The sequence below is a fragment of the Oryctolagus cuniculus genome, chromosome 2 (genome assembly GCF_964237555.1).
Source record: "Oryctolagus cuniculus chromosome 2, mOryCun1.1, whole genome shotgun sequence".
Taxonomy (NCBI): domain Eukaryota; kingdom Metazoa; phylum Chordata; class Mammalia; order Lagomorpha; family Leporidae; genus Oryctolagus; species Oryctolagus cuniculus.
In genome coordinates, this window is record NC_091433.1 from 175,636,334 (window position 1) to 175,661,844 (window position 25,511).

The 25,511-nt window shown below is 48.5% G+C and overlaps 1 protein-coding gene across 4 annotated transcripts; it reads left to right on the top strand.

Annotated features, from left to right (window-relative positions):
* The first annotated feature begins 1,317 nt into the window (after window positions 1–1,317).
* On the top strand, window positions 1,318–24,499 carry GTF3C2 (general transcription factor IIIC subunit 2). Of its 4 annotated transcripts, none has more exons than XM_051843070.2 (20): window positions 1,355–1,572; window positions 2,155–2,204; window positions 11,737–12,010; window positions 12,173–12,494; window positions 13,107–13,392; window positions 15,645–15,739; window positions 16,093–16,170; window positions 16,310–16,408; window positions 16,879–17,106; window positions 17,276–17,387; window positions 17,557–17,665; window positions 19,311–19,336; window positions 19,511–19,640; window positions 21,569–21,713; window positions 21,806–21,967; window positions 22,130–22,217; window positions 22,472–22,600; window positions 22,865–23,017; window positions 23,167–23,274; window positions 23,492–24,499. In XM_051843070.2, exons 3-20 carry the CDS (start codon window positions 11,761–11,763, stop codon window positions 23,708–23,710), a joined length of 2,739 nt encoding a protein of 912 aa, XP_051699030.2. In that variant the 5' UTR covers window positions 1,355–1,572; window positions 2,155–2,204; window positions 11,737–11,760; the 3' UTR covers window positions 23,711–24,499. The 4 variants fall into 4 exon arrangements, with proteins under 4 accessions (XP_017196348.2, XP_051699030.2, XP_051699031.2 ...); XM_051843071.2 differs by lacking the exon at window positions 2,155–2,204 and adding an exon at window positions 8,218–8,370 and having other exon boundaries at window positions 1,359–1,572; XM_017340859.3 differs by lacking the exon at window positions 2,155–2,204 and having other exon boundaries at window positions 1,318–1,572.
* Window positions 24,500–25,511: the final 1,012 nt, after the last annotated feature.

A 25,511-nucleotide genomic window follows, 5' to 3' on the forward strand; every position in this document is an offset into this window, starting at 1 on the left:
CTAGGCCAGGCTGAAGCCAGGAGTCAAAAACTCAATCTGGGGTCTCCCCATGTGGGTGGCAGGGGCCCAACAAGTTGAGTCGTCATCTGCTGCCTCCCAAGGTGCCCATTAACAGGAAGCAGAAGTGGGACTGGAACCCAAGCAGTGTGGTAATAACTGCACCCGACGCTGTCCCATTCCTTGAATTCTGAGCCATGTTAACCTTATTCCAGAAATAAATACAACTATTCATCTAAAAAATATTTGCAGTAATTTTTTTTAATTTTATTTTTTTAAAAATTTATTTATGTATTTGAAAGAGTTACACAGAGGAGAGAGAGAGAGAGAGAGAGGTCTTTCATCCGATGGTTCACTCCCCAGTTGGCTGCAATGGCTGGAGCTGAGCCGATCTGAAGCCAGGAGCTTCTCCCAGGTCTCCCACGTGGGTGCAGGGGCCCAAGGACTTGGGCCATCTTCTACTGCTTTCCCAGGCCATAGCAGAGAGCTGGATCAGAAGAGGAGCAGCCGGACTAGAACACACGCCCATATGGGATGCCGGCGCTTCAGGCCAGGGTGTTAACCCGCTGCACCACAGTGCTGCCCCCTCCAGTAATTTAAGTCAAAGATTGCCTAATCTGGGGCAGCAGCAATAAAGAAATTTATTAACTACAGAAGTTCAGTGTTTGAAACAGAGCTATCCATTACACAAGCATTGAGGACCCAAGAGGGCAGAGAAGAAACGAATTCCTTTGGGAACAGTAGAATCGCGAGTTCACTATCTCTATACTCCTCGTACACTTTTCTTAAATGCCTTACGCAACCAAGGTAATGTAATGTGTGAGATTTTTGGGAAAGTTAGATTGGGTTACTCCCCGGCTTCCTTGCACCCACTTCTGGATATGCGGACCCCTGAGCACTTGCAGGCCCTGCGCGCCTCAGAGAGGGACGGGCACTGGCTGCACACCCCGCCCCTGCACCGCAGGCCAGCTCTCAAGGGTGGCGAGGGACGGGGCGCTCGTGGAGGCATGTCTACTTTCGCCCCTTCCGTTTCTTGCCTTCCTCCCAAACCCCTTTTCATTTTCTTCCTGTCCCTGGTCTGTCCCTGACTCCCTCGGTGGCAGGAGCCAGCGGCATCCTCTGGCAGCAGGCGGCGAGGGGTCGTCTCTGAGCCAGTCTCGGGCTCGGACAGCGCCGGGGCTGCAGCCCTGCCGTTGCCCGCCACAAGCCACGCACTCTGCACGGAAGGGCTCCAAACGGGCCCGGCGCCCGCACACCTGCGGAGCCGGCGAGGCCGCGCAGGCGTCCGCCTCCGCTTCGGGAACACTGCAATTCCCAGAAGGCCCCGCGCGGCGGAAGACGCGCCGGCCGGCCGCGGGCTGGGGGGGGCGCCGCAGCTGGCGCGCGCTGCATGATGGACTACGGAGTCTGAGAGAAAACCTAGTCGGGCACTGACGCCCGACGGGGCTCACGTGTTTACCTTGTGCACGGGGTAGGGGGGCAATTGAAAAGCAGCTGCGGGCTTTCGTCATAAGACCGCGACCGAGCAGGCGGCGCCATCTTCGAACTTGGACTTCCGGAAGGACTTTGGCAAGGGTGAGTGTACCGCAGCGGGGTGTGCGGGGGCCCCCACGATTACTCGTCCCCTTCTTTTGCCGTAGCACTAAGATATTGGGAACCAGCTCCTGGCCCCACTCTCCCGCCCTGCGCACAGCAGCGCGCCCTCGAGCCCTGCGCGCCTACAGGAAACCATCACGCCCCCACCGCCTGCCTTCCCTTCGAGGCCGCCGTGTGCATCCCCCCTCTCTGCAAGCCGCGGGTCTCGCCCTCCTCCCCAGCGCGGTGTCCGTTACGCGCCAGCCGGAGCCTCGGCCTCAGCGCGGCTGGCGCTCCGTCTCTCGGGCCCGGCCAGCCCACGGTGCTCCTTAGTCTCGGGAATATCAGGGCTCGCCTCTCGCGCAGGCTGGTGGCCAGAACTGCCCCACGGCCAGCCCTGGGGGAGGACAGACGGCGGCCCCTACAATGGTGACGGGCCAATCTGCTCTTTCTGTCGCGTCCCAGCCTCTTCCTCCCCGAGGCGCCTCTAACCCCGGGGGTTGTGCCCCGCGCGCTGCAAGCCCATTGGCGCAGCCAAGGGCCAGTTATGTTTCCTGTCTCGTCCTTTTATTCCCGCGGCAGGTTGGCTGGCTGCTGGGGAAGCAGAGGTGGCGACTTCAGCTCCCCCGGAGGTAACTGGCTTTGTCGGAGGCGTGTAGCGAACGGCCAAACCTCTTGGCCACCCGCGGCCTATTGTTATACACATTTCAGTCGTTCTTAAGCTATCGTCGCTGTTTTTGCCCTCCTTATCAACTGTGTGGTTTAAATGTCTATTTTCCGAATTTAAATGCATTACATCTCTAATACGGACGAAGCGTTGGTATCATGGGCTAGCTGTAGCTTTTATTAAGGTAAAAATAAAAAGCACAATTTGGCGTGGGCGTTTGGCCGTGGTTAGGATCGGCCTGGGATGCTCGCATCCTCCTCTGAGTGCCTGGTTTGAATCCCAGCTCCGCTTCCCATTTCAGCTTCCTGCTAATGCTCACCCAGGGAGGCAGCAGGTGGTGGCTCAACTACTTGAGTGCCTGCCATCCACGTAGGAAACAAGTTAAGTTCTAGGCTCCTCACTCTGGCCTGACTCAGCCCCAGCTATTCTCTCTCACCCTCCCTCCCTCTGGGCTGCCCACCCTCCTTTCTTCCCTCACTTCCTCTCCCTTTCAAATAAAAAATAAAATAAATAAAAATACAATTAGTCAAATGAAAACGTCTATTTTTGTACCATTAGAATCATCTCCCACAGGGGTGTATAGCCTAATGTCTAAGACAACCATGTTCCATAGCCCAATTCCTGGGTTCCATTCTGACTTGTGTCCTGCTAAAGCAGACCCTGGGAAGCAGTGGTGACAGCTCAAGTAGTTTTGTCCCTGCCACCTACATAGGAGACCTGGATTGAGCTCCCAGCTTCTGTATAGTCCTGGCCATAGACATTTGAGGGATGTGAACCAGCAGATGAACCCAACTCACACTCTAATACATTTTTTTTTTATTTTTGACAGGCAGAGTGGACAGTGAGAGAGAGAGACAGAGAGAAAGGTCTTCCTTTTTGCCGTTGGTTCACCCTCCAATGGCCGCCGCTGCAGCCGGCGCACCGCGCTGATCCAATGGCAGGAGCCAGGATCCAGGTGCTTTTCCTGGTCTCCCATGGGGTGCAGGGCCCAAGCACCTGGGCCATCCTCCACTGCACTCCCTGGCCATAGCAGAGAGCTGGCCTGGAAGAGGGGCAAGCGGGACAGAATCCGGCGCCCTGACCGGGACTAGAACCCGGTGTGCCGGCGCCGCAAGGACTCTAATACATTTTTAAAAATATCCTGCATGCCACCAGTATACCATAGTAACACTTTGGGAAACAGATTAAGAAATAGTGTGCTTAAAGTAATCCACTACTTTGGGGCAGATTAATTATTTCCTTGGTGGGGAGGTCAGGCTGGCGGGTTGGATGCAGCAAGGAAACCAAACAGGTTGGGGTGCAAATGGGAGATTTCTGTGAACTCTAGTATGAATTTACTAATCCTCCCTTTCTGTACTGTGTGTCCAAAATTTGTAAGGTTGTAAATGGAAATTGACCACCCACCCTGCTGCTGCCTTCCTGGAGAGGCAGATCCCTGGAGAGCTGTTAATGGTATTCGGGATTTACTCATCCAGTCAGTAGATGTTAAGGGATAATGATTGCACCTGCATGCAGTAGTGAGTCAGATGGGTAAGATCCCTGACCTGTGAAACCGCCAGGGAAGGTAGATACTACATTAGTAAATGCCGGTATCTCTCGACACCAACACTTCAAGTGAACTTAGGAGCTACATGTAATTTCCAAAACGAGAAAAAGCCAGTGCAGGAGAATGAGAGACTTCTCAGTGGAGTGGGAAGTATCTTTAAAGAACCATTTTAAGAATTTATTCAAGAGGCAGAAAGAGCGGTTTGACCACTCGTTCGCTTCCCAGATGCCTGCAAGTGGGTCAAAGCTAGGAGCCAGGATCTCAGTCCAGGTCTCCCACATGGTCGCTTGAACCATCACTGCTGCTTCCTGGGGTCTGTATTAAACAGGAAGCAGGAGTCAGAGTCGGGACTCTAACCCAGGTACTGTGTGTTGTGGAATGGAGGTGTCGTAACTGCTAGGCTAAATGCCCGTTGCAATACCTTTTTTTTTTTTTTTTTTTTTTATTTGACAGGCAGAGTTAGACAGAGAGAGAGGTCTTCCTTCCATTGTTCACCCTACAAATGGCCGCTACGGCTGGCATGCTGCGCTGATCCAAGCCAGGAGCCAGGTGCTTCCTCCTGGTCTCCCATGTGGGTGCAGGGCCCAAGCACTTGAGCCATCCTCCACTGCCTTTCCTGGCCACAGCAGAGAGCTGGACAGGAAGAGGAGCAATCAGGACAGAACTGGCGCCCCAACTGGGACTAGAACCTGGGGTGCCAGCGCCACAGGCGGAGGATTAGCCAAGTGAGCCGGGGCGCCGGCCCCAATACCTTTTTTTTTTTTTTTTTTTTGACAGAGTGGACAGTGAGAGAGAGAGACAGAGAGAAAGGTCTTCCTTTTGCCGTTGGTTCACCCTCCAATGGCCGTCGCGGCCGGCGCACCGCGCTGATCCGATGGCAGGAGCCAGGAGCCAGGTGCTTTTCCTGGTCTCCCATGGGGTGCAGGGCCCAAGCACCTGGGCCATCCTCCACTGCACTCCCTGGCCACAGCAGAGAGCTGGCCTGGAAGAGGGGCAACCGGGACAGAATCCGGCGCCCCAACCGGGACTAGAACCCAGTGTGCCGGCGCCGCTAGGTGGAGGATTAGCCTAGTGAGCCGCGGCGCTGGCCCCCAATACCTTTTTAAGACAAACAGATGCTATGATGGAGAAGATTGAGAAATTTTACTCATAAAAATTTAAAAACTTCAGTTTAGCAAGAAACATTAACACGGTTAGAAGTGGATATAGAAAGAAAATATTTGCAACATGAATAGCAACTCCCACAGCTGAATACAGGGGAAAAATCCCTATAGAAATACAGTCAAATGGTAAGTACAGGTAATTTAAAAGGGTATAGGTGTCCAAATACAACATGCTAACATCAGTTATCTGAGGACAATGCAATTAAATATAGTAGGGCAGCATTCTCTTATATCAGATTGGCAAAAATAAGGAAGATTGTCATGGATGTGGTAAAAAGGACTGATGAATGGTTGGTGGGAGTATAAGCAGGTTTTCTTTCTGGTGAATTATTTGAGACGCAGGTGTTGAATCTAATGGTTAGGATGCCATTTAGGACACCTATATCCCATATCAGAGTGCTGGGGTTCAAATCCTGGCTCCACTTCCAATTCCTGCTTCATGTTAAGGCATCCCAGGTTGGCAGCAGGTGATGGATCAAGTGGTTGAGTCCCTGCTACCCATGTGGGAGACCTGGATGGAATTCCCAGCTTTGACCTGGCCTAACCCTCCCCTTGAGGGCAGTTGGGAAGTGAACCAGTGGATGGGAGCTCTTTGTCTACCTCTCAAATAAAATCAGTTCTGAAAAGTGAAACCCTTTTAAATGTGTACCCTTCAACCAGTACGTTAATTCTACTTTCAGGTGATTATTCTAGAAAGATAATTCCTCGTTAATGAAGAGCTCTGTAGCAGAATGTTCATTGTGGCATTGTTTCCAATAGTGTTGTAATCCAAGTGTTCATTAAATAGGAAGTCTTTGGGGCACACATGGAGGTTCTCTTAACTGCTCTCCATTTAACTAGCCCCCTGTTCAAGGACACTTCGCATTTCCTCTGTCAAGCATACAGATGCCCATGGTCCTGAAGCTTGTGAGGCACTGCGGGTCTGCTCACTTTGCTCCATTAGTTCACTGCAGTGCTTACTGAGAGCTGTATTTGTCCTCATATTTTTAAAATCTCAGTTGGTTTGTCTTTATATAAATGTTGTGTGTATATATATATTTAAGTTATAAAGACATTTTAGTGTGAAAGAAACCATTTGTTAAAACTGATTTGAGGCCAGCGCCACGGCTCACTAGGCTGATCCTCCGCCTTGTGGCGCCGGCACACCGGGTTCTAGTCCCGGTCGGGGCGCCGGATTCTGTCCTGGTTCCCCTCTTCCAGGCCAGCTCTCTGCTGTGGCCCCAGAGTACAGTGGAGGATGGCCCAAGTGCTTGGGCTCTGCACCCCATGGGAGACCAGGAGAAGTACCTGGCTCCTGCCATCGGATCAGTGCGGTGCGCCAGTCGCAGTGCGCTGGCAGCGGCGGCCATTGGAGGTTGAACCAACGGCAAAGGAAGACCTTTCTGTCTCGCTCTCACTGTCCACTCTGCCTGTCAAAACAACAACAACAAAAACAAAACAAAAAAACTGATTTGAAACATGGTAGATACACAGGAGTTTGTTATGTTGCTATTTATGTTCTACCCATATTGATGAGTATTTTGTATCAACTAAATTTTTTTAAAAGTTTTTAAAAAAGCAAACTAAGTTGAATATTTTTGGAAAGATAAAGAGGTGCCTTTACAAAGCTGCCAAATAGGTGAGCACAGCATAACTGTAAAGAACTGAGGAAAATTTGTAAAAATCTGGAAGGCTACTACACTTGAATTGCTTCTCAAGGAAAAGGAATGGTGGATAGTGTCGTGCTGTTGAGAGGGCTAATAACACGGGACTGAGAACGGGCCATTGGATTAATGACACGGTGGTTATTGATGATTTTAGCTTTGGTGATGAGTTGCAGGAAAGTATCCCAGTCGTGATGAAGCAGGGAAATTGAACTGTCAGTTCCTTCAGAAGTTTGTGAGAGGAGAAAGATAGTAGTTAGAGGGGGAACATGGGCTGAAAGGTAGTCGTGTGCGTGTGTGTAAAGAGCATAAACATAGTCAAGTGCTGTTTGGAAGGAGCCAGTGGGGAAGAAAAGGACAATCAATGACGCCGGTTTCCTTAGGAGGTGGGGGGAGGGTTAGTCTGAGGGCGTGGATAAGGGTTCGTTCGGATGCAGGAAGGGTCAGCTTACTTGACAAGCTGAAGTATTTCCCACCCAGTGGTTTTGGGTTTTGTTCAGAAGTCGGAATCGAAGTCATTGCAGAGAACCAGAGGGTCAGAGGTTAGAGGAGAGAGAGTATGTGAGAGCTGCCAGACAGTGGGCTTGCCAGTGGTTGGCAGTTCCATTGCGTCCGTGGGGAAGACACCTGGCTGGACTCGTGCAGGGCTTGACGTCTGCCAGTCGTGCGAAGCAAAACGACAAGAAGGGGAGTTCACAATATCAACAAAAGTCTGACTGAAATGGGGGAAGCTAAGCCAGGTAGGGTTGGGCTGACGTGGGGAGAAGTTGGATCAAGGGATAGCGGCTTCCATGTGGTTGATTGATGAGATACAGTAGTTGAGCAGTGTAGCTAGGATGACGGGGAGATTGTAAGATAGTAGAATGTCTCAGTGGCTTTGGAGGCCGAGAGGTTTGGGATGACGACAAGGTTCAGGTGTCAGTGAACTAAGCAGCAGTGGTGGTTTGGCTGACTGTTAGGAACGCCTAAGGAACAAGGTTTTTACAAGGAGGGAGACACTGTTGGTCTGGAAGTAGCATGGAGACAGTTGAGAAGACACTGATCCCACTTTCACTGTGAGGTAAGTGGGATGTGAGAGAATGAGCAAGCTCCGCTTGAGAGCTTAGAAAGCTAGAAATTGCATTTCCTGGAGGTGTTTTATTTTGATTTTTTGGGGGCCCAAGATTCTGAATATGATTTTAGGTTTGCAAATCAAATGAGCTCTTGGAGAACTTGAATTTGGAATCAAGCTTAGTGAGGAGAGAAGCAGGTGAGGTAGGAGGCATGCATTCTGTTTGAGCAGATGGCGACAGTGTCTGGTTCTACGCTGGGAGCCAGAGAAGCGGCTTCTCCCCATAGTCAGGTCACTTTCCAGTTATTGCGGAGATGGCTTGTTTGTGGAACTGTCAGCTGTGGCAGAGGCTTTTTAATTCAGTGGATGGCTTCCTGGCGTGGTATAGGAGAGGCCATCTGGTTCTGGCACCAGCAGCTGTAAAAGCAACAAGCAGTTGTCCCTGAACTGCTTCCACCCCGTGATCCTCCCAGTGATCGTGTGTGGGAGTTGTTTGAAACTTGGTGTGCATCAGAGTCCCTGAAGGGCTTCTTCAAACAGAGTGCTGGCCCCATGCCGCGTTTCTGATTCCATAGGTGTGGGGTAGGTGATGCGGTTGCTGCTTTTCTGGGACCTCGCTTTGAGAACCACTGATCTGAGCTGTTTAATGGCCTGTAGTGAGCTCCTTTCTGCTTGAACTGGCTGGAGAGGATTCTGTTCTTTGCAACTCAACCTTGACCAGTATAGAGGTCAGTAATTACTTTATTCATATCTTCACTTAATTTGTCAGTGATTAAAGGAAGTTATTCTGTTTCTTGAAGATTTTGCTTTACGTGTTTTGAGGCTATGTTATGTGACATCTATAGCTTAGTAGCATTTATAGCTTTTATGACTTGAACTTTTGTTCATAGTAAATTGCTCTATTTTTATTCCATTTAATATTGTTTTCTGAATTCAACTTCGGTGAATTCAACCATCAAAACTCCTATTTTCTTTATGCTTATGTTTGTGTATTTTAGGTCATGTCTTTCAGCTTATTGAGTTCTTTCACTGATGTTTGTTAAGCAAATAGTTACTTGGCTTTGAAACTCAATTTGAATTTTTTTTTTGATGCATGAGTTTATCTGATATGATATGTTTTGATTATCTTCTGTGATCTTTTTCCTTTTTTTATTGTTTCATTTATTTTAGATCCTTTATTGCTATCTTTTTAAAAAAATTCTCTGGTTCTTTTGACCTGCTGAGTATTTTGGGTATAATACAGAATTCTCAGCTTTATTAAATTTCTGAATGATTAAAGTCTGTATTTTCAGTTTATCAACTGTAGAAGCAAAATTAAAAAACCTTTTTTGTCTTAATCTTTTTACATTGTGGGACCTTTAAAGATTTCAAGTTAGAATTCACTTTATATCTGTGGTTACCGTGGAAGTCTAGACTCAAGTTTGCTTATTAAATGCCTATTGCCAGTTTCATACCACAGCTTCCCCATTAGAAAATTCTTCCTTCATATTGATTAATCTTTCTCTGTTAGGTTTTCAAGTGAAGTTTTTTTGGGGGAGGGGGATGTTTTTGTGTTCTTTTGCTTTAAGTAAGGGTGTGCGCATGCTGTAATCCCTAGAGGCTTGCTTGTTCAGAATGGCATCCTGTTGCCTTTGCATGAATGATCTCTCAGTTCAGTAGAGAATTCTCTCAGTCCTCTCCTTTTCTGCATCTTCTGCCTGCAAGTATTTATGAGGACTCTGAGGCTGGCGAATTTTTTTTTCCCTTTGTAAGAGCTATGTTTCTTCAGCTGTGATATGTTTATTTCAATAATTTTTTTTTGAAGGCAGAATGACAAAAGGAGAGACAGAAATCTTCCATCTGTTGGTTCCCTCCCCAATTAATAATAATATAATAAATATAATAATAATAATAATAATAATAGCTAATGTCAGGAGCCAGGAACTCCATGCAGGTCTCCCATGTTGATGGCAGGGGCCCAAGCACTTGGGCCATTATCAGTTGCCTTCCCAGATGCATTAACAAAGAACTGGATCAGAAGTGGAGCAGCTAAGACTAGCTGGCTCCAATATGGAATGCAGATTGCAAGCAGCAGCCTAACCTGCTACACTTCCTTTTTATTAAAAAAAAAAATTATTTTATTTATTTGAAAGATAAAGTTACAGAGAGAGGTAGAGACAGAGAGAGAGGTCTTCCATTCGCTGGTTCACTCCACAGATGGCCGCAATGACCGGAGCTATGCCATTCTGAAACCAGGAACCAGGTGCTTCTTCTGGGTCTCCCACATGGGTGCAGGGACCCAAGGACTGGGGCCATCTTCCACTGCTTTCCCAGGCCATAGCAGAGAGCTGGATGGGAAGAAGAGCAGCCGGGACTAGAATCGGCACCCATATGGGATGCCTGTATTTCAGGCCAGGGCTTTAACCTGCTGTGCCACAGCCAGCCCCTATACCTCCTTTTTTATTTCAAGAAATTTTTAAAAAATTTTATCATAGAAAGTTCTCTTGTTAAATTTTTGAAGTTTTTTCCTTTGCCTAGTTTTTAGCTCTTTTCTTGAGGAACATCAGTTATTCATGTTAGTGCCCTATTTTCTCTTTCCCATCTGTCATCTTCTCATTAATCATTTTTCTCCCTTTGCAGTCTGATTTTAAATCTGTCCTTCGTGTCACTGCTGCTTTCCAGCAATGTCAGTTCTATTTGTTGTTTCTCCTGTGGTTTTCATTTCTATGATTCTTTTACTCAGTTTCTTTCCTGTGACGGCCAGCTCATTTTTACCTTGCCATTGTTTTATTTCCTCTTGATCTCTTCTATTTTGGATTCCATGATCTCTTTTTTTGTTGGAAATTTTCTTATTTTCTGCAGCAGTTCTTTTTACCTTTCCATCTTTCTGTTGTCTCACATTCCATCCTTTTCGTTTCTCATTGTGTTTGAATGCGGTAGTTCTTTCAATCAGGGATTACTACTTGCCAAAAAACAGTCGGGGCAGATTTTTGGTTACCTCTGTTTACCTTGGCTCTGTTATATTGTACCTTTAGCATATGAAGTTGCAGCGTGTCCTGAGCACTTGAATTAGAAGATGGACTATTGTTAGAGTTTGTCATCTGTCTAGGGAAGCTTCCCTGAAGAGGGAAGGTAGCTGGGAATTTTACTTTGTGTATTTCTCATGATGTTTGTATTAGCACTCCTTTCCACTGAGCTTGCTGGGTTCATTATCTCAGACTTACACGAACCTATGGGAATTCCTTCCTGGGGCTTGAACCATTTCTCCCCCTTTGCCACAGACAAGCAGGATAATTTGGCAAAAATCAGACCTCAGGATTTTGGCTTGATGGTCAGTGTTTTATTTCTGTCAGTTTGGGTACTTTGGTTCAAGTTGCACAGTGACCTTCTGGGTTTGGAGAAAAAAATTTGAGACCATCAAGTCCGTTCTTCAATGTGAAAAAGTTCTCTTGCTGTAGTAAGACTTTCCTTAATTTCCTCCTAGCCTGCCCACCTCCCCCATGCAGGTGATAAGGCTGAGTTCCATGGTCTTTAATCACTCTGTCCTTGGCTGGTATTCACGGATGGGTGTTAGCTCTAGGCAGCTCTCTTGTGTGTGGCCTACATTTTCTAGTTTCTGTCAGCCATTCTTTATAGCTTGTTTTAGGAAACTCACCCTCTCCTAGATGCATAATAACTTCTTCTTTGTCTCTCTTTCTGGGGGTGGGAATGTGTGTTTCATTGTATTGGGTTTCAAGAAGAGGAGGTAAATTAGTGGCATTTACTGCCGTATCCATACAAGAGAATGTGTGAGCATTGAGTTCAACGATGTATATGCAACACTATAGTGTTCGGCACATGGTAAGCATTTAACAAATGGCTTTGTGATTGTTTACTGTCTGTTGTCTGCTTTACCAGATGTGAGTTCCATGAGAACAGGAGTCTTACCTGCTTAACTGGCATACTAACCAGTTCCTAGAACAGTATCTGACATAGAAGATGCTTGGTAATTACTATTGAATGAATGAATGATCACAGAACTTGGGTTTCTGTTGTGAGAGTGAGGGGAGAAAAGACAGGAAAACAAGAAAATCTGAGCTTCTACCTTCTACTCATTTGTATGTCTCTGTGTGCAGGGGCAGCCATATTGGGGGGTGCTGATGGATACCTGCGGGGTCGGCTGTGTTGCCCTGGGGGAGGCCGGCCCCGTGGGGAACATGACTGTGGTAGACTGTCCTGGACAAGAGGCGCTAAGCCAGCTTGATGTCAAGGCCTGTTCAGAAGTGACCAGCACGGAGGCTTCCCTGGAGATGTCACTGCCCACGCCTTTGTCTGGATGTGAGGGTTCTCCTGAAGAGATGGGGCTCCCTGCTGAGCAGGAAAGCCTCTGCAGCCTGTCCGGACAGCCAGGTACGCACGTCGGTTTTCTACCCTTTTGTCTACCCGGGCTTAGCTTAAGATGAAAGGAGCAGGTTGAGCTCACAGGATCTTACAACCCTGGGTACAGTGTAATCTATTCCAGAGAGGTTTGAGCTCTAGTCCCATCTCACAGACCCATATTCTTCTCTACAGATCTTTCTTCAGAGATGTCAAAGGTCTCAAAGCCTAGGGCCTCAAAGCCTGGCCGGAAGAAAGGTGGTAGGACACGAAAAGGCCCCAAAAGGCCCCAACTGCCTAACCCTCCACCAACCCCTCTGGCTCCTGGTCTGTTAGATCAATCCAACCCTCTACCCACCCCCATGCCTAAGAAACGAGGGCGAAAGTCCAAGGCAGAGCTGCTACTGCTGAAGTTGTCCAAAGGCCTAGAGCAGCCAGAGTCTCCACCTCCAAAGAGGCCCCCTGAGGACTTTGAGACCCCTTCTGGGGAACGACCCCGCCGAAGGGCTGCCCAAGTGTAAGGATTATGGGGCACAGCTTGGTGGAGGGGGGCTGGGGAGAAGGGACTGGTGGGGGACAGACACTGAAGAGGTGTGGAGACTGTGAGGTATCAGGTAAGCAAGCAGGGAGGGGCGGTGTTTGGATGCTAGGTGGCTGGGACGATCCTTTAGTTCTTACCACAGCAGCTTGCTTTGTGTGTGCTGCCAACTCTGCTTATCTAATGGGTTTCTTTCTGTACCTTGTGTCCCCTCACACGTTTTACAAACATCGCCAGGTCTTTGTAGGTATTCTGCCTCCTGGCGTGTATCAGTATATGCGTACCCTTCCGTTCTTTCCCCTTGCCCTGTGTGTTCTGGACTGTGGTAGAGTGAAAAGTGCACTGGACTTGGAGTCAAGACCTGGGTCCAGTTTCCACATTTGTTGTCTGAACTTTCCTGATTTCCACTTAACTTTCCTGGATTTCTTTTCCTTTTTCTTTTTCTTTATCTGTGAGAGGAGAGGGGGGAATGAGGAGCTGGTTCGCAGAGTACTGGGAGGATCCAGTGAGATAAGAAGCAAACAAGTCTGGCAGAGGGGGCTCTCAGTTAGGTGTTGGCGAGTGCGGCTCTGACTCTGCCCTGTCCCACAGGGCACTTCTGTATCTTCAGGAACTGGCTGAAGAGCTCTCGACAACCCTGCCAGCCCCAGTGACCTGTCCTGAGAACCCCGAGGTGGGCAGCCCCACCGCACCGAAGAAGAGCCCGCCACAGGCTGCCTGTCAAGGTGGAGAAGAGGCAGGTAATGCCAGACAGGACGAAGACTTTGTTCTCCAGGTGGCGGCTGAAGATGAGGAAGAAAGTGAGGGCCCAAGTGAGGGCTCATCAGAACCCGAGCCCGTAGCGCCCCGAAGCACCCCGAGAGGGTCCACCTCAGCGGTAAGCTGAACACACAAGAAAGTGAGTGGGGAAGTAAGAGGATTTTTAGCGGGGTCAGCAAGACACCGAGACAGATAGCTTTGGCCTGGTAACTGTGGTAGCCAAAACAAGTGACACAGGAAGGGGACAATGTCAGAACAGTTGAGAAAATATTGGGCAGGTTGCAGAGGGAGAGGTGTATTTGTTTGTATATTGACTGTTCTCTGTTAAGAAACAGAAGTGAGAGGCCTGCTTCACAAGGCTTGTGGTGTCATGAGCACTCCACTGGGGGTGAACCAAATGCAGTAGGCTGTAGAGAAAGGGGAGTTCACTGCTGGGCTTCACAGAGGCCTGCTGGCTTGCGTCTTGAAGGGGCAAGAGAAGTTTCCCGGAGCTGGCAGCTTCCTCAGAAATCGATTGTGTCTGCAGCATGAGGCCTGGGTAGTGTGAGGGAGGTTGAACTAGACAGGATGAAAGAACTAAGATTGGTAAAAGCCGACAAGAATTGTTTTTGTTTGTTTTTAAATCATCATAATACATACATAACATAAAATATACTATTTTAACCATTTAAATAAATAATGTCCAATTCAGTGGCATTTAGTGTATATGCAATGTCATACAACCATCACCACTATCCATTTGCAGAACTTTTTCATCATCCCAAACAGAAACTCTAAGTTTTTTTTTAAGTAGAAAAATAGCCTGGGGGCCAGCATTGTGGCATAGCGGGGAAAGCTGCCACCGGTTGTGTCCTGGCTGCTCCGCTTCTGATCCAGTTCCCTGCTAATAGCTTAGGAAAAACAGCAGAAAATGGCCCAAGTGTTTGGGCCTCTGCCACCCATGTGGGAGACCCAAATAAGGCTTTGGTCTGGCCCAGTCCCATCCTCTGTATCCATTTGAGGAGTGAACCAGCCGATGGAAGAACTATCTCTCTCCCCTCTGTCCATACCTTTGACTTTCAAATAAATAAAATTTTTAAAAAGGCAAAAAGGAGGGAGGGAGGGAGGGAGATAACATGATCAGTTCAACCTATTTTAAGATTGAACTGCAGTTTGCAGTTAGAAGACAACTGCAGTGATCCTGGACCAAGCAGTGAAGGAAGAGAAGGTGGGGGCAGATTGAAGAGCTGTGTAAGGGAATTAGCAGGGCTTGGAGTAGGGGGAAAGGAAGGAGTTGAATAGAAGTTTCCAGTTTAGATGGAAATCAGTAAAAAAGGTGGTAGCATGGTGCTCTGAGCTTGAAACATGGGGAAGTGGGAGGGGGGCTGGTAGGCAGGGGAGATACTGAATTCACTTGGACGTGCCTCTAGGCCATGGGCCATCCTGCTGGAGACACGTGATTGCCAGTTGTATATATGGGACCAGGTCCTCACTTGCCTTAGGTACAACATCAAAGGGAGCACTGAAATGCATTCATCCAGATAAGTGGTATTTCAAATAGTTCTTTAAAAAAAAGAAAAAAAAAGGTTTGTTTGAAGGGGAGTGTGAGAAGGGGAAGAAGAAAGAGAAAGATATCTTCCATCTGTTGGTTCACTCCCCAAATGGCCAGGAGCCTGGAATTCCATCTAGTTCTCCCATGTGGGTGGCAGGGGCGCAGGGGCCCAAGCACCTGGACAATCCTCCACTGCTTTCTCAGGCACATTAGCAGGGAGCTGGTTCTGAGAGCAGAGCAGCCAGCATCATAGGCAGCAGCTTAATTTGCCATGCTAAAATGCTGGCCCCTCGATGCAAATATTTTTTTTTAAGACAAAGTTAATGCAATAAATCCATGTTGAACAAAATATCAAAATTTTAAAGGCTGGAACTTTGCTGATTTTTTACTGATTGCCACTGGCTTGGCACAACACCATGTGGTTATAGTACTTTTAGAAAAGTTGAGACAGAGTCAAGTTTACATTTACTGAGATGTAAACTTGATAATCACACATGAAGATGGTAGTCTAACCCCTGGGCATGGTGTGAATTACCAGGAGTGTATGTGGAAAGGTGAGACGCAAACAAGGCATAACACAGCAGACACATCAGAGGAGAAAGAGCCTTGGAGGAGAGGTTGAAGCAGCAGGGAGAGACCCCCACAGGACAGGTGTTCCAAGAAAAGCCTGGAGAAATCATTGTAGTAGTCAAAACATGATCTTTTAAAGATGCTGATAGTCAGTGGTTGGAGGGCAGGTAATGCCAAGGAAAGTAAAAGCTGGGGAAGAAAGCTATCTTCTGGGACTGTTTCCAACCTGGAAAATCCTCTCCTCACATTCTCCTCAATTTGATCCTCAGAAACAGAAACCACACTGCCGGGGGATGGCTCTCAATGGCTTACCCAATCACATCATGGCGCCTGTGTGGAAATGCCTCCATCTCACCAAGGACCTGTGAGGCTGGGGCCTGGGGGCCTGGGGGCCTGGGGGGAGAGGGGCAGTGGGGAAGCTCACGGGCAGTCCAGAAGGGGGCATGGAAGAAAGAGACACACCCACAGGTGGGGCACAGTAGTGATGCTCATTGCTAAAAGACACTGCTCCAGAGGCTGGAGCTCTGGAGCTGTGTGGTTCAAATGAAATGAAATGAAAAGTTCGTTGCACAGCTGCAGTAGCCACATTGCAGGTGCCTAGGGGCTGCTTGCAGCTAGCAGCCCACTTGCCTTTGCATCCTCGTAGGGGCTTGTATTGGGCAGCACTGCTCTAGAATCTCTCCTCCGGCTCCACTGATGCCTCTTTTGTTTTTCCAGCCGAGAGCAGAAGCATTCCTACTGGGAGTTTGCTGAATGGATTCCTTTAGCCTGGAAGTGGCACTTGTTATCGGAGCTGTAAGTTGAAGCAACATTCCTGAAGGCGAGGAGGGGGTGACACTGGAGATGGAAGAGTCACAGAGGACTCTGGATGTATGGTGAGAATTCTGGGATGGGTGAAGCTTCCAAATTCAAGCTGTTGTTTGCCTTCCGCCAGTGAGGCAGCGCCCTACCTGCCCCAGGAGGAGAAGTCGCCTCTGTTTTCTGTACAACGGGAAGGGCTTCCTGAAGATGGCACACTCTATAGAATAAACAGGTGAAGATGCACCTCGGGCTTTGTTCTGGTTCTCAGAAACAGGAAACAGCCCTGTCCTCCCACTGGTGCTGGTCCAGTTGGTTCCAAGGATGGGAGTCCTGGCTACAGCTGATCAACCCTCTGATTTGTAGTGCTTGGTGCTGCCAGCCAGACGGAGGGAAACTGGGAAGATTTAGGGTGAAACTGGTTTACAAGGTGGCATCTACTCCAGTGGAACTGGATGGATGAGCCCTAGAGGGAATACTGCAGGAGGCCAGAATGCACAGCCCATCGTCTTTGAAGATGAGCTGGAGCTACACAGATTGGGAGGGGAAGGAGGAAGACTATGTGGCCAAGGATGTTCTCATCTGCAGGCTGTTCTGGGTGCACTCTGGATGAATGCAGCTCACACCATCTCAGCTGGACTCCCATCCTGTCCTCATTACCTCTTACTAACTGCTTTCCTCATCTCACCTTTGACTTTCCTCTAGATTTAGCTCCATCACAGCACACCCAGAGCGTTGGGATGTGTCCTTCTTCACGGGCGGCCCACTCTGGGCTCTAGACTGGTGCCCTGTGCCGGAGGGGGCAGCAGCTTCGCAGTACGTGGCCCTTTTCTCCAGCCCAGACATGAATGAAACACACTCACTGAGCCAGATTCATTCAGGCCCTGGGCTGCTGCAGCTGTGGGGTCTTGGGACCTTGCAACAAGAAAGCTGGTAAGGTGGGGCTGGGACACTGCCATGGGTGGGTGGGGGAGGGAGAGAGCAGCATGGAGGCTGGGCAGGTAGGGGAGAAGGGCCCGGGCTAGGCTAAGACCTAGGAGCATGGCTCCAGCAGCACCAGGCCCCTCCCTACCCACTGTCCCCAAATGTGTTTTTCCCCTAGTCCTGGCAACAGGGCCCACTTTGTATATGGGATTGCTTGTGACCACGGCTGCATCTGGGACCTCAAGTTCTGCCCCAGTGGAGCATGGGAACTTCCAAGCACTCCTCGGAAGGTACTCAGTTGAATGTGGGATGGCTTTAGGACTTGGAGCCAGGACAGAGAAGTCTTGGGAGCGCTCTGGAGTTGGAAGAAGGGAGGTTTTCAGGGACCTAAGCCTCAGTGTGTTTTTTGAGAGGTATCTGCAAGCAGCAAGCATCAGCCTAGCTCTGTCTCCCCTCCAGGCTCCTCTCCTCCCCCGGCTGGGTCTCCTGGCTCTTGCCTGCTCAGATGGGAAGGTGCTGCTGTTCAGTCTACCCCATCCTGAGGCCCTGCTGGCACAGCAACCTCCAGGTGAGTAGCAGAGCAAGGAGAAGAGGAACTGTGGTGGCAGTGGCCAGAGCTAGGAGTGCCTGTCTGTCATACCGAGAGTCCTCGGGCTCAGTCCCTAACACACAGTCTTGCTCTGTCACTCCCCTCAATCCCCCATTGTGTGACCTCATGCTTTTGCTCTTGGGCTGTCATTTTTTTTTTTTTAAAGATTTATTTATTTTACTTGAAAGTCACAGTTACACAGAGAGAGAGAGGTCTTCCATCCGCTGGTTCACTCCCCAATTGGCCTCAATGGTCGGAGCTGCGCCAGTCCGGAGCCAGGAGCTTCTTCCAGGTCTCCCGCACAGGTGCAGGGGCCCAAAAACTTGGGCCATCTTCTACTGCCTTCCCAGGCCATAGCAGAGAGCTGGATCAGAAGTGGAGCATCCAGGTCTCGAACCAGCGCCCATATGGGATGGCAGCACTGCAGGTGGTGGTTGACCCGCTATGCCGCAGTGCCACTAGTCCTGGGCTGTCTATTTTGCAGTCTTATAACTGCACTCCTTTAGTGCATTGCACCTCCCCCCCATTTGAGAGACAGAGAAACTAAGAGCTCCCATCTGCTAGTTCACTCCCCAAATGCCTTCAGCAGCCCTTGGCTGGGGCCAAAGCTAGGAACTAGGAACATAATCCAGATCTCCTTTGTGGGTGATAGGAACACAGCTACTTGAACCATTCTTTAGCTGCTGCCTCCTCCAGTGTGTGTTGGCAGGAAGCTGAAGTCAAACAGAACCAAGACTGAAACCCAGGTGTTCAGACACGGGATGCAAGTGTCCCAGCTGGTGGCTTTTATGCCCGCCATTCCCCATTCTTCCATACTCTCAAGCCTTTTCCCTTCCTGTGCCAGCATTAATTGGCTCTGTAAAAAGCTGCTCAGGGCTGAAGCTGACACAGGGCCAATCCCCCTGCCTCACCATCTGGCTGTCCTGTGCTCACCACCACACGTACACAGATGCAGACATCCTGTTTCCTGTGCACAGAGGGAGAATCAGAGCTGATGTGAGCAAGAAGAGGAAGGGGTCAGGGACAGTGGTTCCCGTGTGTAGAATTTATCTGTTCTCAGCAACACTGAGTACTAGAAGGAAAGGGCACCCGGTTTGAGCTGGGCAGGGAAGTCCTGCACTTGGTGTCCTGATGTGGGAGTGGGTAGAGGAGGGGACAGGAAGGGAACACAGTAAGTGCAGATGAGTCCTCCCAGAAGCTTTGCTGTGAAAAGCAACAAATGTGCAAGGTGCCTGGAGTGAATGAGGGCAATGGAAGCTCTGTGTTCGTTTGGACAGGATCCAGGGCATTTCTGTGGGAATATGGGAATGACCCAGGAGGGGAGGGAGCAAGTAGATACTGTAGGAGGAAAGGGGGCTAGCTGAACGAGCAAAGGTCTGGAGAAGGTGAGAGATGAGAAGAGAGCAGAGTGGAGGCATTAAACCATTCTGATAGGAGGAGAAATACTCTCAGGAGTAGCAGAAGGAAAGAAGGTGGGGACAGAGAGAAACAGATCACAGAGTTGATGGTGGGAAGACAAGGACTTGCTCAAAGGTTGGGGAAGATCATTATCTAGAGGGCAGAGTCTGATCTAAGAGCAGGGCCTGATCAGGAGCTCAGTTCTTCTGCTCTTCTTCCCTCGCAGATGTAATGAAGCCCACCATCTATAAGGTGAGTGAGGAACCTGCTGTCTTAACGGAGGCTCCAGCTTCTGAGAGCCCCACCTTACTGATTCCACAGTGAGTCTCCTGGTACTTCTGAAAAACGCCCTGTCCTGCTGGGTTAAACAAGGCTTTGAGCTTTGTTGTAGACTAGGTGTTCCTAACCTCTTCTTCTGTTCTGCAGGTGCAGTGTGTGGCAACCCTTCAGGTGGGGTCTATGCAAGCTACGGACCCCTCTGAGTGTGGTCAGTGCCTTAGCCTGGCCTGGATGCCTACCAGGCCCCACCATCACCTGGCTGCTGGATATTATAATGGTAAAAACAAAACAAAACAAAAGGGGCCACTGCTTTTTGCAGATATGCTTGGTTTTTGGTTATTGTTTTTCGCTTCACTGTTGTGCATTTTATATAGTTGTAAATATTCAAGCAATGTCAAAACATACAAAAAATGAAATGTCACTATAATTTCTCTGATCAAAAATATAAAAGTAGACAATTTCATGCAGTTCTCTGTGTATGCTAAGATGAAAAGATTGAAGGAAAGAATTTATAAAAATGGGATTATGCTTTATAAGCTATTTTAAATGAAAAGGTATTAATTTAATTATACTTTAATAAAGACAAGGAAAAAACACTAAGGTCAAACTGAAAAAATTAGCTAAACACCTAATAAATGTTGCTTCACCACTAGTATTCCTTAAAGATAATTTAAGATTAAAAAGGAAAAAAAAATACCATGATGCAGTGGAGTTACGAGGTGGTGGTGGTTTTTAAATGACAGTCTTAGATTGTGCCCAGAAGATAAGGAGATTCGCTCTCTTGCACTTCTTTCTGTATCTTCCCTCTCTCCATCTGCTGTTTTGCTTTGGGTGGTACTATTCTTACTTTGTTAAGGAGCATGATACCTGACACTGTTCTGCGATCCTAATTCCTAGTTATTTAATGATTGTCTCCACCAGTCTTATCTCAATCTCTTCCTCATTTGCTGAATTATTTATATTGCTTAGCTGTCAGTACATTTTTTTTCAAGAGAGGCAAATAGGTACTATACCCCCTGGGTTTTATGTATAAAAGAGGGTAAGCTACAAGTAACTTTCCCACCTATTTAAGATTTTTATTGTTAATTTGCCCTTTATTTTTATCTGTTATACAAGGATGCTTCAAAATGTTCATGGGAAATGGAATTAAAAGAAATTTAGGGACAGGTGTTGTGGGTTAGGCCACTGCCTGGGACATGCCTACCCCATACCAGAGTGCTGCTTTGAGTCCTGGTACCTCCACTTCTGGTGCAGCTTCCTGCTGCTGCATTCTGGGAGGCAGCCGTGGTGGCTCAAGTGCTTGAGCCCCTTCTGTCCACTGGGGAGACCTGGATGTAGTTCCAGGCTCCTGGCTTCATATTGGTCTACCCCAGCTGTTGTGGGTATTTGCAGAGTGAATCAGCAGGTGGAAGATATCTTCTCTCTTGTTTTACCTTTCAAGTAAATAAATATTTCTTTAAAAAATTGTTTATTTTGGTGCAAAAAATTTTGAAATACAAGAAGAGGAGGGGTTTAAAGTTCATGGAACCATGTATTATAAAAAAACTATGCATGAATTTCAAAAAATTCTGCACCAAAATAAACTTACCTTTTAACCCCATTTTTTTTTTTTATCTTTAAAAGATTTATTTATGTATTTGAAAGTCAGAGTTACAAAGAGAGAAAGAGAGGGAAATCTTCCATCACTCCCGCAATGGCCTCAACGACCAAGGGAAGCTAGGAGCCAGGAAATTCTGGTCTGCCACATGGGTGCAGGGGCCCAAGGACTTGGGCCGTCTTCTGCTGCTTCCCCAGGTGCATTAGCAGGGAGCTGGATCAGAAGCAGAGCAGATGGGACTTGAACCAGTACCCATATGGGATACCAATGTCAGCAGTAGATTGACCTGGTACACCACAATGCTGGCCCCAGGGTTTATGCTTTTAAAAAGTCCCTTACTTTGATTTAATAGGGAGTAGAGGCTACTGTGTGCATTTAACCTATTGCATCAGTTGCAAACTAGCTGTTACTTTTTTGTTGATGGAAATTGGGACTAAAATGTCAGATTGAGCCTTTAAACCATGGAGGTAGTATTGGGTAGCTAATTGTGATTCCCCATGGTATTTCAGATCTGAGGGTAGAAAATGGTCCTAGGGCCCATAGAAATAAGAACAAAGAAGAGAGAACCTGTCTGCCTTTAACGCCTACACATTCTGTCCCTCCTTCAGGCATGATCGTTTTCTGGAACCTTCCCACTAACTCACCCCTGCAGCGGATACGGCTCCCAGATGGCTCCTTAAAGCTCTACCCTTTCCAGTGTTTCTTAGCCCATGACCAAGCTGTGCGTACCCTTCAGTGGTGCAAAGCCAACAGGTATACAGTAGAAGAGCTGTGGAGGGGAAGCTGAAGACTGGAACAGGCTGACTCTTCCATATTTGTTCATGTTTGATCTCCCATCTTTTCAGCCATTTTCTAGTCTCTGCAGGGAGTGACCGCAAAATCAAATTCTGGGACCTTCGACGACCATATGAGCCAATAAACTCTATCAAGCGCTTCTTGAGTACAGAGCTGGCCTGGCTGCTCCCCTACAATGGTGTCACTGTGGCTCAGGACAACTGCTATGCCTCGTACGGCAAGATGGAGATAGGAGTTCTGGGGATAGGCCCTCAAGGGGTTGGGGTGCAGCATGGGTTGGGTTATTGGGGGGAAGGGGAGGTCAAGGTAGTTCACTGGGGTAGTTTGAGTTCTGCAAGGAACTAGGGAGAAGAAATGTTTTATTTCTTTTCCAGTTATGGACTCTGTGGAATCCATTATATTGATGCTGGTTACCTTGGTTTCAAGGCCTACTTCACTGCTCCTCGAAAAGGCACTGTCTGGGTGAGCTTCTCTCTCTTCTGTGGTCTTTATACAGGAAAATGGCTCATTCTCTCACTAGTGATGGTCAGCAAAAGGCAGTAGTTATGGGTAGAAAGAAGAGAAAATAGGTATGTGGTAACTGTATCATCAGGGCTACGGGTTTTGTATGATAAACTCATTTTTGTTTGTGTGTCTCCCCTCAGATTATGCAGTCATTACCAGTTCACAGAATTGAATACGTATACAAATGAATGAATGCTGTTTCTCCTTATTAGAGTCTTTCAGGATCCGACTGGCTTGGGACAATAGCCGCAGGAGATATATCTGGGGAACTCATTGCAGCTATTTTGCCTGATATGGCACTGAACCCAATAAATGTCAAGCGACCTGTAGAGCGAAGATTTGTACGTATATCAACAGCCACCAGCAGCACCGATCCGCATCCTAATCTGCATGTCCTCCTAACCCCTCCTGGTAGCATGCAAATGAGTACTAGGTCTCCCAGCCCGGTTATCATCCCTTAGCGAAGACCTGTGTGTACTCTTCCTGCCCTACTGCAACTGAACAGATAGTTGAACATACCACTTTCTTGGCACCACAACAGTTTATTCTCTTTGCTTATTCTGTCGCCAGTATTATAGAACCTAATGTCCTGATCTCCTTTCTAGCCTATTTATAAAGCAGATCTGATGCCCTATCAGGACAGTCCTGAAGACCAAGACCACTCCTCTGCCTCGTCTGGGGTCCCCAATCCTCCCAAGGCTCGAACTTATGCAGAAACTGTCACCCATCACTACTTACTCTTTCAAGATACAGATTTGGTAAGTTGAAGCCAGGAGAATGGGTGTGGTATTAGAAAAGGTGGAAAATCGAGTCCTCGTAGAGTAGGGCGTCCTGAGGAGGCCCAGCACAGAGATGCAGAACTAAAGAGCTGCTCGCTTCCTCTTTTCTGCTCCACTGCCCCTCGCAGGGTTCTTTCCACAATCTGCTCCATAGAGAACCAATGCTGCGCATGCAGGTGGGAGAGGGACACTCGCAGCTCTGCCTGGATAGGCTGCAGCTCGAGGCCATTCATAAGGTAAGAGCCTGGTCTCAACTTCTCCACTCCCCCCAACTCTGGGTCTGTGATAGAGTGAAGCAGCTTTGGCAACGGCTTCCTCATCATTGGCGTCCTTTTCCTACCTCTCTCACCTGCTCATGGTCCTGACCTTTTGATTGTGACCCATTTCTTTGCTCATACTGCGGACTTGCCCCACCATGAGGCATTTCTCTCTTGTTTTCTGTTTTCTTCACAGGTACGTTTCAGCCCAAACCTGGACTCCTATGGATGGCTGGTTTCTGGGGGGCAGTCAGGGCTGGTTCGGATCCATTTTGTCCGTGGACTCACCTCCCCGCTGGGCCACCGTCTGCAGCTTGAAAGTCGAGCCCACTTCAGTGCTATGTTCCAACCAACTGCCCCACCTAAAGGGCCTGGCTTCCCTCCAGCCAGCCATCGCCTTCTGCCTGGTCCCTAGTGTTGGTCCAGCAGGAATGAAGTCTGCCAAGAACAAATGGCCCCTATGCACAGAGCCATAGGAACTGGGGCCTTCCTGGACAGTGATGCTGCCAGGCCTGACCTTTAGGCCTGCCTCCCCAGGACTCCTTAGATCTCTCTCCTTCCACAGACTTCTTTAGTCACAGCCCGCTGTGGGCAAGGGGACTGCTCTCCCACAAAGGCGCCTCAGCCTGAAACTGTGGCTCACGAGAAACGCTCGGGCCTGCCCCAGGCTTGGGAGTCAGATTGCTCATATTGAGCATGTTGTGGAGTGGGTAAAGCTAAGTAAAGGTACTGGGTGTTTTTGAGACCACTTGTGAGTGGTGTTTGGAGAACTGGAAAGGGTATCCACATGAAGGCTCTTGCTGGGCTATAATCCAGGATCCATTGTCACTGCCTTCCCAGACATCCTCTTTAGCTTAACCAACGGGCCCAAGAGGGTGACAGTCACTTACGGGACTGAAGCTGCTTCTAGCACCTTTAACCGAGGCCCGCCACCAACAGCCGGCCGGGAGACTGGCGGCTCAGCTCTTGCTCCTGCGTAGGAATCTCCACTAGTCACCTGGCCCTAGCTGGGCACTCCCAGACAGTCATGTTTTTAAAATCTTCCTTTCTATCAAGTCAAAGAGCAAACCTCTTGATTTTACTCATGGGTGTTAGAAAACCTAGTCATTCTTCCCTGTAATTGCCCTTTTAAGTATTTAACAATAGCTATCATGTGTTTCCCAAGTCTTTTCTTCTCTAGATTAAATATCTTCAGTTACTACAACCATTCTTTTACACGTCATTTTTTTTTTTTTAATTTGAGAGGCACAGAGAGGGAGAATGTCCACTCCTCAGATGCCCTCAATTACCAGGGCCAAAGCCAGGAGTGGGGAATGGAGGTCTCCTGTGTTGGTGGCAGGAACTTATTATTTGAGCCATCCTCATTGCCTCCCAGGGTCTACATTAGCAGGAAGCTGGAGTCAGGAGCCAGAGCCAGGAATGGAACACCCAGTACTCTGATGTGGGATGCGAGTGTCTTAACTGTTAGGCTAAGTGCCCACTCCATGCACATCATGATTTTTGATCCTTGTGATCCTGCCACATAGACTTACTGTGGGATGAGGCAGACTCAAGTGACTACAATACTGCCTCAGCAAGGCTAGGCCCCAGTAATGAGCAACAGGCAAACTGTAGTCTTGGAATGCATGGGGTACAGGCTGGGATCTGGAGGGCAGTAGAAAACCTCAGGAAATAGGAAAAATAGGCAGCCAACTCCCATCAGGGAGAGGGGAGAGTAGGTGGACATGAAAACCTCTGGCAGCCTAGAGGGGTGATGGGCAAGATTCTGGGAAGAACTTTTTGCTGCTCTAGGGAATTTATCATGTCAAAATCTCCTTTAAGAAGGGGGAATCAAGTAGTCCAGTCTCCTGTGCAGAAGAGGAAACCTTGGTCCCTAAGCAGCACAGGGAACCTAACGCATGGCCATGAAAGCAGCCGAGCATTGTGCTGTCTGCTGTCACCCAGCTCTGGTTGGGCCGCAGCCTTTGGAGCTGCGAGGGCAGTTCCTCACGGCCGAGCCGCTCTGCTCATTCTGCACAGCAGTGGCGCACCCTGCAGTGAAGACAGGGAATGACTGGAGACCCGCGGCGGTCCCAGCCTCCCTGCTCCTGCAGCTGGAGCTCAGCCGGAGTCTGCACGGCCAGAAGAAACCCCGGGTGGCGCTTTCTGATCCTGCTCTTTACTGTAGACTCCCCCAGGCTGCGGTCCTCCAACCCTCTCTGCAACACATTCATTCA

Excerpts from the sequence above, each read along its gene's own strand:
- GTF3C2 (XM_017340859.3), top strand. The coding sequence starts at position 11,761 with ATGGATACCTGCGGGGTCGGCTGTGTTGCCCTGGGGGAGGCCGGCCCC. Across the intron at positions 17,107-17,275 it reads ACCTTGCAACAAGAAAGCTG|TCCTGGCAACAGGGCCCACT; the intron begins GTAAGGTGGGGC and ends TTTTTCCCCTAG. Across the intron at positions 21,714-21,805 it reads CAGTGGTGCAAAGCCAACAG|CCATTTTCTAGTCTCTGCAG; the intron begins GTATACAGTAGA and ends CCATCTTTTCAG.